A 13,706-nucleotide genomic window follows, 5' to 3' on the forward strand; every position below is an offset into this window, starting at 1 on the left:
GAGGTCGGGCCCTGTTGCCCCATTTTATAAACGGGAAAGGTGAGGCTCAAGAAGAGAAGCGACCTGCCAGCCGGCGCAGCCGGGAAGGTCGCCATGGGAAGGACTGGGGCTGACGGAGCCTCGGGCGCAGAGGCGGAGGCGGAGGCGTGCCTCGCTGGCGGGAAGGAGGCGAAGAGTGAGCTCTCCGGCGGCTTCCAGCCAAGCGGGGCGGAGCCGGGGCGGGGCGGGACCGGGGCGGGGCCTCGCGGCCGGGGCGGGGCGGGCCGGGGACCTGGGCCGCCGCCTCCCGCCGCGCAGTGCCTTTCCGGAGCGCGTCCCCGCGGCTGGTGAGTGGGGCCCGGGCGCCGAGAGGGCAGCGGGCGGGGCGGCCCAGCGCAGGTGCGACACCCGACGGCGCCCGGCCGCCTGCGCGGGGGCCGGGGGCGAAGTGAGGCGGGAGGAGGTGGGCGGGAGCGGCGGGGCGGGGATCCCAGGGGCGGCCGTGGGGCAGCGCTAGGGGCTCGGCCGCCGGGTCAGCGGGCAGGGCGGCCCGGGCCCTGACCTCCGCGGTCGGGGCTGCCGTACGGCGGGGTTCCGGTGGGCGAGCGGGAGACGGAGGGGGAACTAGGGCAGCCTCGCCGGGGCCGGGCCCTCCTCGCCCCGCCCCGGCCCTCTTCGCCCCGCCCCCGCCCCGCCCCTCCTCTCCGCGCCCCTTCCCTCCCCTCCCCGCCGCTCGGGTCTGGAGGGAAGCGCAGCCCCCAGAGGGACCGGACGCTCCTGGCTCCCGCCCATTCGCTCCCGCCCATTCCGCAGATGTGGAAGCAGGGGTGGGGATGGGAGGAGGGCGAGAGTGGCTGAGCGGGATACCGTGAGGACCACAAAATGCCCGAGAGACCTCAGGCTGCTGATCAACTTGAGACACTCCATTTCTAGGGGAGGAAACCCAGGCCAGATTGGGAGGTTACTTGCACACAACCGGTTAAGGCCCCAGAGGGCCTTAGACCTGGGTCCCAAGATTCCCAGTTCAGTTCTCAGGTGCGCTGTAGCCTGGACAGAGGTCTGGTGTGGGCAGAACATCGCCTAGGACCTGCCTGTCCCCTGGCCCTCCTGCAAAGGAGCTCAGAGCCTGGGTGGTAGGGGGGGTGGGGCCTCCCGCTGTGAACACACTGCCGAGTTCTGGGGTCCACCCTGCTGGCCTGGCCCGGCCTGCGAGCCTCTCTGGCTGGCCTGCTAGTGCCCGATGGTACCTGGTGCCGGCCGCCAGCTCTAAGATGGATGGCAGAAGGGGCTGGGCTTGGGCCTGCCCTAGGGGCCATGGACTGGGGCTGTTCCAAAAGGGTCATGGGGCTAGCAGAGGGTCAGAGGAGGCTGTGCACAAGAAGGGTGCCAGGGTGCCTGGCACACAGCAGGCTGTTGACCGAAAGGCCTAGCTGGAGGACTGTGGGCCTGGAGCCTCTTCCTCTGCGGGCAGAAGTGGGGAGCCTCTGTGGGGGATGCGGGACAGCAGTGGCCGATGCCTCCTTCATGGAGCAAGGGTGTTTGTCCACTTGCCTTGAAAGGAACCGGGGATCAAGGGGTGGGGGTAGCAAGCCTCTTGGTGGAGCAGGGGGCATAGGCTGCCTCTTTCCATTTCTAGAAGGCTGCTCAGCACACCCCAAGGGAGTCTCTGAGGGAATCCTTTGAACTGAGGGAAACTGAGTCTCACCCAGGGGCCCTTGTCCGGGGTCACACAGTGACAGCAGTGGAGCCAGGGTTTGAACCAGTGTGGTTCAAAGCCTTGCTTCCTCCACCAGGCTCGAGAGGCTACTTTCTCCTCCTGCTGTGTGTGTGTGTGTGTGTGTGTGTGTGTGTGTGTGTGCGCGCGCGCGCGCGCGCCAGGCACACATTTGTGCCTGGCAGTGACTGAATAACAGCTGGCTGGATCTGCCAGAAGCCGCTGACAGTGGGTTCCTTGGGGTGGGGTGGCGGCTTGGGCTCAAAGGGAGGGAGCCTTCTTTTTAGTATATACACTTCTGCTTTTTCAGTATTTTATTTTCAAATCTGTTTCTCTCTCTTTTTTTCAAAGTTTATTTTGAGAGAGAGGGAGGGAGGGTGGGAGAGAGGGGGGCAGAGGGAGAGGGAGAGAATCCCAAACAGGTTCCACGTCCATGGAGCCCCACGCCGGGCTCGATCCCAAGACCCTGGGATTATGACCTGAACCAAAAACAAGAGTCAGATGCTTAACCCATTGAGCCACCCAGGTGCCCCTATTTTTACTTTTTTTTTTTTTTTTAACTTATTTCTGATTATGCAAGCCATGCCTGAATATGCTCTTTGTGTTTAAAAAAGTAGTCATCTGCCCCATAAAGCAAATACCCCCTTGTCACTCCCAGCCCCACCCCATCCCAGACCTCCCAGGTCACCAGCTGGATGGGGATCCTTCCTGACCTGTTGTCTCTTATGCTGGGTACTTTCATAATGAAGAAGATTCACAAAGGTTATGAATGAGGAGGATTCGCTGTGAGTCATTTAAAAGTAGAAAGGATTGGGGCACCTCGGTGGCTCAGTCGGTTGAGCATCCGACTTCGGCTCAGGTCATGATCACTCTGTGCTGACGGCTCGGAGCCTGGAGCCTGCTTCGGATTCTGTGTCTCCCTCTCTCTCTGCCCCTCCCCCACTCACGCTCTGTCTCTCTCTCTCTCTGTCAAAAATAAAATAAACATTAAAAAAAAAAGTAGAAAGGATCTTCTGTGTCTCCTTCTCTCTCTGCCCCTCCCCTGTTCGCACTCTGTCTCTCTCTGTCTCTCTCAAAAATAAATAAACATTAAACAAAAATTAAAAAAAAAAAAAGTAGAAAGTTTTAAAATAAGTCCCTGGACAGCGGTGGCTTGAGTGAGAGATAAGGCCGAGGAGAGCTGGGCATAGCTGGGGAGGCGAGGGTGGGAATCAGAGAGACAAAACTCTTTTTTTTTTTTTCCTGGGGAGCAGTTTCTGCCACCCCCAGGGAACAGGAGGATCCCCTGAGACTCACTAGCTCAGTCCGCACTTCACAGATGGGGACATAGAGGTTTGGGAGGTGAGATCTTAGGGCCAGAAATGGGTCTGGAGTCTCTTGGCCAGGAGCGAGGCATCTTAAGGACAGGTCCTGACTCCCACCCTGAGGGGGAAGGAAGGATTCAGACCCTATAAGTGCCGCCCCTGGGCCAAGGTGGGGTCTGATGCCCTGTGGGGGCTGGGACACTGGTGCTGGGGCTGGAGAGAGTGAGCCTGTTGACCCTGACAGAATCTTCTGACACTGGGCAGAGGGTGGGACCGCTGAGGCCAGCAGACTCCCAGCTCAGGGGTGGGGGTGCTTTGGGCCTCAGAGTCACACAGATCTGGAATATTCTGCGACTCCCTATGCCTCAGTTTCCTCATCCGGACGGCGGGAATAGTAACGTCCACCATGGAGGCTGGGAGGGTTTGGCTCAGGGTCCCCGGAAGAGAAGCAGCTGGTCGCCTCCCCTGCAGCCACTGTGACGAATTAAGTGAAGTAATGACCAGCAGCATGGGCCTGGCCCACAGCTTGCCATCCACCAAGCACCACCCATGATGCTCATTCCCCAGAGGCCTAGAACCTTCTCCTGACCCCAGGTCCTGAGCCCTCTGTGTTGGAAGTGCTCCTCTGGGAGTCGCCCCTGGCCGTCTGTGAAGCATCTTGCCCCATTTAGCGCCCTGTGCCTGACTGGCTGATGTTTTCTCAGCCTTGGGTCTATGCCACGGAGCTGTTTCTTCCCCCGGAGGAAATGGGGTGAGTGGCCCCAACACTGGCAGCACAGCGCCTCGCTCATCTGGTCCTCGCTTGGGCCTCCCCATGACCCCATGAAGCCGGCTGGGCAGGTTTTCCACGCAGCTGATCAGCCCTCGAGCCCTTTCCCAGCCTTGGGTGCTCCCTCACCTTCCCCAGCCCTCCCTGGGACCCCATCCCAGAGCCGACCTCTCTCAGGCCAGCCCAGCCCAGCCCAGCCCAGCCCAGCCGAGCGTGACTCAGCCTGGTGGGTCCCCCCGTCGGGTGATTCAAGGGCTGAGCAGTCCCCGAGAGGCCACAGGAAGCTCCCTGCCCGGGCTCTCTGCGTGGGAGGCATCTGGCCTTTCTGTGTTCGACTTCGGGGCGGGCAGACTCTCAGATCCCCTAGGCCCAGTGAAGCATAACCACAGCCAGGCTCTGGAAGGCGCAGCCGGGGGTGGGGGCAGGAACACAGGCTCAGACCCTACTCTGTCCCTGAGGCCTTAGGGAAGCCACCGCCCTCTGGTGGCCCTTGGTTTGTCCTGTACCGCAGGGACCGGGTTGGTGGGCTGTAGGGCCCGCTGGCCCTGTGAGCGAGTCCTGTGTGGGATTTCCTGGGCACGGGCTGGGTGCTGTGGCAGGGTGACATGGGCGCCCCTGCCCACAGCACCTTGGGGAGGAGTATGGACCCACGCGGCAGTGCGAGCACGCCTCGGAAACATCACGGTCAGGGAAAGAAGCCAGGCCCCAAAGGCCCCGTGGTGTATGGTGCCATTTACATGAAATGTCCAGAAAAGGTAAATCCACAGAGACAGAGGGCTGGTTACCAGGGGCCGGGGGAGGGAGGAGCAAGGAGTGTACGGGGGTTCATTGAAGGTGATGAAAACGTTTTAGAACTTGGTGTGGATGGTGATTACACGACATTGGGAGCGTAATACTGTCACCGAATTGTGCGCTTTAAGGGGTTAATTTGACGTCATGCAGACTTCACCTCGATTAAGAAAAAAAAGTAGGAGAGAAAAAAAAAAAAAAAAAAAAAGCCAAAACCCGGGACCGGAGCCACCGACAGTCTCAGAGCAGGAGTCTTGTGGTGGAAATGGAGGCTCGGAGGCTCTTGGTGGCACTTGCAGCGGGGTCTGGGGCCCGGGCTCAGGGCCTGATACAGTGACAGATGCCGAGCGTAATAAGCAAGGGACGGTGCAAGCTGTTATCCAAACCAGGATACTTCTTTTTGAACGGTCTGCTTGGAACCAACTTGGGACTTTGTAGAAAAGTTATAAAAGTGGTACCAAGAGTCCCCACGTAGCCTCCACCCAGCCGGGAAGTCACTGTGGTGCGGCGCTCGCGACCACAGACCCCCAGTCACCCTGAGGAGACTTGAAGTCTGACATTCAATGCCTGACCCCCAGCCCCTCCCCTCGGTGTCCGGGCCTCAGTTTCCCTGCCGGCCTGTGAGGAGCAGGACGGTGTGAAGGCCTCCCACCTGCTCAGCCATGTCCCAGTCTGGGGGAGACCTAGGGCACTGACCACAGCTCCTGGGGTTGCCAAATGCTGTCACTTTACTGTGGATCCAGCATATTTGTTAGGCGGGCTGGGCTGTGTCCCCATTGCATAGATGAGAAAGCAGCTGAGGAGGCCCGAGCCCGTCACATGTGTCACATGTGTCACCAGGTCACATGCTGGTGAGCCCAGCGGGACGTCTGGGTCCCAGGGCTCTGCGTCCAGAGTTCCACATCCACCTGGCAGGAGCACAGGGCCAGGGGTCCTGTCGGTTGTGGTGAGACAGACCCTCAGGCTCACCTGTTCTGTGCTCTCTGGAAACCAGAGGGCAGCGCAGGAGGGCGGGGGAGGGAGGAATCAGTCAGCCCCCAGATGGCAGAGCTGGAATCTGCTAGCACTTTCTCGATTGTTCCCTTTAAAATGATCTTCATTATAGACGTTTTGGAAAACAATAAAGACGGAATGAACGTGGCGTTGTAAATCCCACTGCCGAGGGCAGCCCATAGAATCCTCAGCTGCCCGCTTGCAGAGGGGTCCCCGGCCGACGCCTGTCCTGCTCTGTGCCTCCGGTCTTCCGCTGGCAGATGGGATAAGATGGCATCGTTCCCCGCAGGGCAAGGATTGAAGGGTGGTGGGCGGCCAGTCGTTCCCCAGCGATGTTAGCTTTGTGATTATGATGGTTGCTAACATCTTCGTGAATCTGTTACAGGTTTTATTTTTGTGTTTTATTATTTTTTTAAGTTTATTTATTTATTTTGAAAAGGAGGGATCACAAGCAGGGGAGGGGCAGAGAGAGAGGGAGAGAGAATCCCAAGCAGGCTCTAGGCTGTCAGCATAGAGCCCGATGCGGGGCTTCAACCCACCGACCATGAGATCATGACCCGAGCTGAACTCAAGAGTCGGGCGCTTAACCAACTGAGGCACCCAGGCACCCCATATCTGTTACAGTTTTTAAAAAAATTTTTAATGTTTATTCTTGAAAACAAAATTTTTAAAAATGTTTATTTTTGAGAGAGAGAGAGAGAGAGAGAGAGACAGAACATGGGCAGGCAAGGGGCAGAAAGGGAGACACAGAATCTGAAGCAGGCTCTAGGCTCTGAGCTGTCAGCACAGAGCCTGATGCAGGGCTCGAACTCAGGAGATCATGACCTGAGCTGAAGTCAGATGCTTAACCAACTGAGCTACCCAGGCGCCCCTGTTACAGTTTTTAAAATGCTTATTTGTGTTATTTATTTCTTTTTAATTGGGATCATTCTGTAGTCAATTTTATATTCTTTCCTCACTTATGTGGAGAACAATTTTCACGTTATGAGAGTCCTCAACAGCTGGCTTTGGGGGTTGACCAGGCCCTGATGGCTCCCCATTGCCCCCAGAGCGAGCACACCCCCCCTTCCCTGCACCTGCTCCCCCGCAGCCTGACCCCCTCAGCCCATGCCCATCATTCTCTTCACCCTGACCGCCCCCGCCCCCGTGTCCCTGCCGCCACGACCTTCTTTTCTTTGAGCCCGGGTCAGGGGTGCCCTTTCTGACCGAGGTCTGTGTGCCTCTCCGGGACCCCCACTCCGTCTACCCTGGGCCCCAGCCCCCGCCCCAGGAGGCCGTGCTACAGGTTTGCTGAGCTGAATCTGGGTGGGTGGCTTCTTATCTCCTGCATACAAGCACCCCCAGATTCTCCAGTTAGGATCAGGCTCTGTCAGCGGGAGCCCAGCCTCCTCATTTTATGGTGGGGAAACTGAGGCCCAGTCAGGGTGCTCACAGGCTTAGAGTCCCACAGCAGGTGCGGTCAGAGCCGGCCTGAGATGCCCCCAGCTGGGGGTTCCCCTTGCTGTCACTCTGGATTCTCAGCCCCAGTGAGCAATTCAGTCTGCTGAGAGCCTCACTGGCTGCTAGGCGCTTAGTAGGTTCTCCGAGACCTCAGGGCTGCGGGGCAAGGAGGCGTAGCTGTTGAGCACAATGTACAAGCCTGATGACTGGGTCCCCAGCCCTTGAGGTGGCAGCATCCAGGCCTGACGCAGGGGGCCTTCCTTGCCCTGAGCCCTGCCAGCCTCTCAGGGCCGCCGAGGGGACCTCGCCAGCCTTGAACTCTTGCTAACTCCTGTTCTTCCCCACCCACCTCCTCAATGAGCCTGGTTGTCATGGAGGGAGAAGCTTTTGGACTGGGCAGAGCCTGGCGCCAGAGTGCTATGTGACTGCTTTCCCTCTCTGGCAGGCAGGGCAGGGATGGTGATTTTAGGGTGGGCCTGAAGGTTGGTGGTAAAGTACCTGTGTACTGGGATGCTCCCCTACTGAGCTTGGCCTTGGTAGGTAGGCAGTGTTGATATCCCATTCTACAGAGGGGGATACTGAGGCCCAGAGGGCTGAAGTGATTTGCCTGAGGTCACAGTGAGTCAGTGGAGAGCCAGGGTTTGAGCCACGCTCTGTGTGATCCCAGCTACTGAATGAATGAATGAGTGATGAGAGAGTGAATGAATGAGAAGTACTAGAACATAAAGTAGAGGGTGTGGACTGATGCAGGCTTCCTAGGGCACCGAGCTGTCAACTGGCCTGGGGAGGAAGGGTTGGGAAAACTTCTTGGTGGAGGAGACACAGACTGGTCTTGAATCCAACTTGACAGGAGCCCCAAGGTCAAGGGTGAGGGTAAGAGAGAGGACAGGGCCCTGGCCGCTGAGGCAAGAGCTGAGGTTGGGGCCACCTGCGGGGGCAGGGGTGACCCCAGGCTCCTGCCAGTCAGGGCAGCCTTCTGGGTTGGGGGGCAGGAGTTTGGGTGGAAATGCATTCGTTGGAGCCAGTGCACTCAGCTGGCAGGGGCTGCCTGCGTGAACCTGGCCCCTCCCCGCCCAGTGCTTGGGGAGGCCTCGCCCCAGTTCTGGAGTGCTGCCCCGCTCCTCACCCCACCCCTCACCCCCACCCCTGTCTTCTCTTTCAGAACTTTCCAGAACAGCAGCCACAGCAGCAATGGCCCCGCCTTGGGTGCCCGCGGTGGGCTTCACTCTGGTGCCCAGCCTGGGGGGCTTCCTGGGCTCGTACTATGTCCGTGGGGAGGGCCTCCGCTGGTATGCCGGCCTGCAGAAGCCCTCCTGGCACCCGCCCCGCTGGACGCTGGGCCCCATCTGGGGCACCCTGTACTCGGCCATGGGGTAGGTGGGCGGGGCCGTCCTCCCCCTTCAGAGGCTGAGGCTCGAGTTTAGAGCTTCTCCACGTGCTCCTGGGGCCGCAGGCACCGTTTCCTGGCCGGGTTTGCCAAGCGAGGGTGGAGGCAGCTTCGGGACCGTTGCTCCAACAACTGAACTTTCTCCTCCAAGGCCTCCCGGGAGGGGTGGGCCGGATGGCGCAGCCTCACGCTGGCACCCTGGCTGTTTTCGCAACTCCGGGGAGTGGGGGTGGGGGGGGGGGAGAGCCTGGCTCAGTGTGTCAAGTCCAGACCTGGGCGGCTTCCAAGACCCACAGCGGCAGCAACAGGAACGGCAATTCTCGCAGCTACCATTTGTCGAGCACCTGCTCCGTGCTAGGCTGGGTCTGGGTTAATTTGCAAGGCCACCCATTTGACGAGGGGTCTGGAGAAGACACACAGCTAGCAAGTAGGGACCCTGCAGGAAACCCTGTGGCAAGACGGCGGCAGCTGGGCGGGTGAGGGCACCCTCCTGGTGGCTCTAATGGGAACTGCAACCGGCCGCTGCGGGCTGCTTCCTGCCCTGGAATGTTCGTTGCTTCCCTGCATCCTGAGTCTATGCCAGCCCAGGGTGGGGCTGCAGATGCCAGGCGCCCGGGGAGCAGGTGGCACAAGCCAGGCTGGATGCCCCCCGGGGTTCTGATGGGACTGAGACACACACAAGTCCGCACAACCCGGGTATCACGTGGGCATCACCCCCAGGGTCCCAGGCCCTGCCCCGTCAGGCTCCCAGCTCTTCCTGCGTCCTGCTTTCTCCTCCCCGATCCCGGCCCAGGCATCACTATGTCTACCTCATCTTGCTTCAGTCTCCAGGCCTCCCACTCCTTCTTGGCCTTCCTCCTCCAATGAGATCCTGATAAAGCACAAATGCGACCCTGGTCTCTCTGTCGTGGGACCCTGCGGAGGCTCCCCGTGACCCTGATGAGGTCGAATCTCTCATGGAGTAAAGACTTCGGGTTCTGGCCCTGGCCACCCGGATTCAAATCCTGACTTTACCTGCTGGTTGCCTGCTAAGGGGTCTTCAGAGAGTCACTTCACCGCTTTGTGCCTGAGTTCCCTCACCTGTAAAAGGGGGGGTGACGACACTGCCCACCTTCATTTATCACGAAGATAAAACGAGTTAACGCTCGGAAAGTGCCAGGGCAGTGCCTGCGTGTGTAAGAGCTGGAGGACGTCACCTGTACCTGTGCCGGTCCCATCCCCGGCTGGGCCAGGAGCCTCTTTGTCACTTGTGTGCCTCACGTGCTGTCCTCTTCAGAGCCTGATGATAATGATGGCAGATATTTATTGAGTGTTGCATGTGTCAGGCGCTGACCGAAGCACGGCCAGTGTGTTAACTCACATCCCGACAGCAATCCTGTAGAGAGAATGAAGGCCCAGAGAAGTCAAGCAACTTCCCTGAGGTCACAAAGCAGTCAGCGGCAGAGCGTGCCTGAGCCGCCACTGTGTCGCCCCATAGGTGAGCTTTTGGGTCTCTTCCCTGCTGGTGCCCTGACCCGTGGCCTCTGTTTCAGGTATGGCTCCTACATGGTCTGGAAAGAGCTGGGGGGCTTCTCGGAGGAGGCTGTGGTTCCCCTGGGGCTCTATGCCGGGCAGCTGGCCTTGAACTGGGCGTGGCCTCCCCTCTTCTTTGGCACCCGACAAATGGGTTGGGTAAGTGTGGCCTTGGCCAGTCCTCTTGGTCCCTGGAGATGGCCTGTGGAGGAGTGGCCTTTCCGTGGGGGACATGGGGCATCACATCCTAGACGGAGTGAGGGTCTCGCGACGGGGGCGGCTCATGGTCAGGATCTCTCAGAAGCTCAGGGGGCCGGCAGCCCTCCAGGGCTGCTCCTCCTTCAGTGAAGGGAGCACTGCGGACTCCTGATGGAACCAGATGGGCTGGTGGGCTTGGTTGGGGGGCCATTGTATGCTGAACACGGCGCACCTGGTGATGTGCCTCCCTCACCCAGCAGGGATCGGGCGGGGGTGATCGTTCCCATTTTACAGACGGGAGACGGAGGCACACAACGAGGGAGGGGCTTGGCTGGGTCGCTTAGGGGTGGAACGGAGAGGTGTTCCCTCGATCGCCGCCTGTAAGCGGCCAGCTGGGACGCACGTCTCGTGGCTACGTGAGCCTCAGGCCTCCCTGACCTCTCTGCCCGTGTCTCTGCAGGCCCTGGTGGATCTCCTGCTGACGGGTGGGCTGGCAGGAGCCACGGCCGTGGCCTGGCGTGGGGTGAGCCCACCGGCCGCCCGCCTGCTCTACCCATACCTGGCCTGGCTGGCCTTTGCGGCCGCGCTCAACTATTGCGTGTGGCGGGACAACCACGGCCCGCGCGGCGGCCGGAGGCTCGTCGAGTGAAAGCGCGCCCCGTCCGAGGACTGTGGCTGCCCGCCGGTCAGGTGGTGCCCGTGGTGGTGGCCCTTCTGCTTCCGTGGCCACCGGGCCTGTAGGTGTGCCCGGGTCTCAGCCCCGGGGGCTCACCACCAGCTTCGGAAGTGCTCTAGGCCAAGCTCCTGCCCCAGAAACAGCGTCCTGTGTTTTCCGCACCCGCTCCAAGCAAGCTCTCAGAACGTGGAAGGTCATAAGGCAAATAAAGTTTTTAACCTCCTGGCAGTGGCCCTCTTACTTGGGCAGGGGCTGCTGGCTGCGGGTGGGGGCGGGAGGGACTCATCCTCCTGCGGGATCTGTCCAGGCTGCACCATCCAGACGGGGCTGGACCAGGTCAGTGCTCACCCACGCTCCTCGCGCCTCCCCCCCAGACTCTCTGAGAGGCGGGGTGTCTTGCCTGGCCCAGAGCAGCCTGGGTTCAACCCGGAGCCCACACCGGCTATGCCGCGGCTTGGCTGGCGTCCGGCAGGCTGGGACCTCAGTCCTACCCACTCTCTAAGCCCCCGGGGAGCTCAGCCTGGGGCGTGGGCCCACAGTTGGCCTGGGCCAGCACCTCGGCACCCTCAGCTGGCCTCGGCCGGGATGGGGCTGGGCCTAGAGCTGGGGACACCGCCTGACCTGCCCCTTGGGTGGTGGGACTCATGCCGGCCTCACCCCACCAGAAGCGGCCTCACAAACACCAAATCGGCAGGAGGGCGTGTCAGAGGCAGTAAGGCCTGTGTCCCGGCTGTTGGGAGTCGGTGAAGTTGGCGGGCCCCCCCCTCCCCCCACAGGCAGTCTCCCCCTGGGGCGGTCCCTCTGCTCCGGCTACGAGCTCCCACATTCCGTGTGCGTCCTGCCTCTGCCGCTCGGCCGCCTGGCGCCCGTGACCTGCCGTGCCTTTTGTTGCCTGGTTTTGCTTGTCGATTACCCAAATTGGCAAAACTTTGGTGTTTCGCTCTGTCATCCCGGGAGGCCGGATGCTTTGTGGCCCGTCTCCCCTTGTTCTATCCCCACTTTACAATGTCAGGAAAGTTCGGGGAGAGCCAGCTGACTGCATCGTTCTGAGAGAAGGGGCGGCTGTCTTCCGGGGCCATCGCCCTGCTGCTTACCCTCAGCTCCGGCGGATTTTGGAGCCCAACAGACGATGCCCTGCAGGAACCCGGCAGCCTGGCAGCCGGGAGCACCTTGGCCAGCTCCCCACGCTGCTTTTCTGATGCTCGTGAGAGCAGAGGGGTCAGATGGGGGACTCTTTGAGCATCCTCATTATTTCCGAAGTTCTCCAAGAAGGTCAGGGAGCCCCTGGATGTGTCACAGCCACCCCTGCGCCTGCCAGATGTCCTGCACTGAGCTTTTTTTTTTTTTTTTGTACTTAGCACTTAACTGCACCCGAGACTTCTGCAATCTTTTCCGTGATGCTGGTGCAGGCGATTTTTTGTCCCTTCCATTCACTTGTGGGTCCGTTCATCCCTAGCAATATCCCACACACTTCCTACTGGCCACATACCACGCACGGCCACAAAAATGCCTGGCGAAACAGACGAGAGGCAGATGCACTTTGCCATTTTGTTTGCTGGCTTTCTTGTGATGCTTCCCCCTCCTCGCACCCCCTTCTTCATACACAGCGTTCTCTTCCTTTCTGAGCTGTTGTCATCCACTAGGAACGTCAGGGTGCTGGCAATTTCCACGTTCGTTTAACAGGAAAACCCACACCTCATGGATGGGTCACGTCCTTCTGGGCTGTGCTCTTTGCTGGAGCTACTTCATGCCGTTGAAATCTTAAATCTGGGCGTTTGTCTCCTTCTGCAGCTGACTGGCCATAAAGGACACAAGGCCATTCCCGCAGCCCAGGAGGGCTCGGCCGACCGTCCGCAGGGGCACAGCAGTGACTGTGGGTGTGAGCTGAGCACTTTAACGTGTGGTCGGCCACTCTGAACCCCACAAGTGGAAGCCTCGTCTCTGGTGCTAAGAGGTTCTCCTAAACTGGCGCCTCTCCAGGAGAGCGCCACCGAGTCCGGGGGTGTCACTGTGGCCACGGAACATCACAGAGGGTCTTTCTAGATGTCACTATGAGCATCTTAAGCTTCACCTTTCGGATTTGTGTGGCTCTGTGGAACATTGGTACAACTGACACCACGGCTGTGGCTCCCCGGTCAACTCCAGATGTCCTGCGCTTACAAATTCTCCGTTTTGATGAATTCTCAATGCAAACAAAAGGACTCCAGGGAAGATAATACCAGAAAGAGGCATTCCCGGGGATAAGAGCCGTCTCCACGGCAAGCGGTCTGGGCTTCAGGGACGGTGGAGGCCCTGCTTGATGCCCTTCCTTGGGGGTTGTCTGCGTTTCACTGATCAGAGATGCGAGGACAGCGAGAGTGGGGGACAGCCCATTTATAATTAAGGAAAGTCTGGATCACAGGGTCTTCTGATCCCAGCTGTGCCTGGCGGAGTGTCCGGGTAATCAGGTTTTAAGTGGACTGGGAATGAGCGGGACTGCCACCCCTGATAGGCAGCTGGATGAACAACCCGGTGTGAGTGCCCACCCCGAGGGGTGCAGGAGGCCCCTTGCAGGGCACGCTGGGGAGGGGACCTCTGCCTTCCTGTCGTCAGCTCCATCACCACCAGGGGGCGTCGCTGCGCAGGCTAGCGGCGCTCACGGCCCTCCTGATACTCTGGCCGCCCTAAGAGCAGTTAGGGTCTCCTCTCACCCCCGTCCTCAGGGTGAAAAAACGGGCAGAAAGAGACTCCCATTGCCTGAGGCCCCAGAAGTGTGTGCCGGAGCCGGGGTTCAGGGCTCGCGCGAGGACAAGGCTCCTGGGCGTTGCCTGTGATGCGCCTCAGCTCCATGTCTGTCCCCACGGCGCTCCGCTCCGCAACGGAACCGGTGCTGGGAAACCCAACTTTGGGTTAGGAACCTGCTGTGGTCTGAGTGTCCCCCCCCCCCCGAATCCCTGTGTTGGAAT

General features: G+C 60.0%; 1 protein-coding gene across 1 annotated transcript; it reads left to right on the top strand.

The window, feature by feature from the left end:
• Positions 1-225: 225 nt before the first annotated feature.
• On the top strand, positions 226-10,986 carry TSPO (translocator protein). The gene is made up of 4 exons (XM_045462793.1): positions 226-326; positions 8,151-8,361; positions 9,908-10,046; positions 10,546-10,986. The coding sequence occupies exons 2-4, from the start codon at positions 8,180-8,182 to the stop codon at positions 10,732-10,734; spliced, it is 510 nt and encodes a 169-aa protein (XP_045318749.1). The 5' UTR covers positions 226-326; positions 8,151-8,179; the 3' UTR covers positions 10,735-10,986.
• The last annotated feature ends 2,720 nt before the right edge of the window (positions 10,987-13,706 follow it).

Source organism: Leopardus geoffroyi, chromosome B4, assembly GCF_018350155.1.
Source record: "Leopardus geoffroyi isolate Oge1 chromosome B4, O.geoffroyi_Oge1_pat1.0, whole genome shotgun sequence".
NCBI classification, from domain to species: Eukaryota; Metazoa; Chordata; class Mammalia; order Carnivora; family Felidae; genus Leopardus; species Leopardus geoffroyi.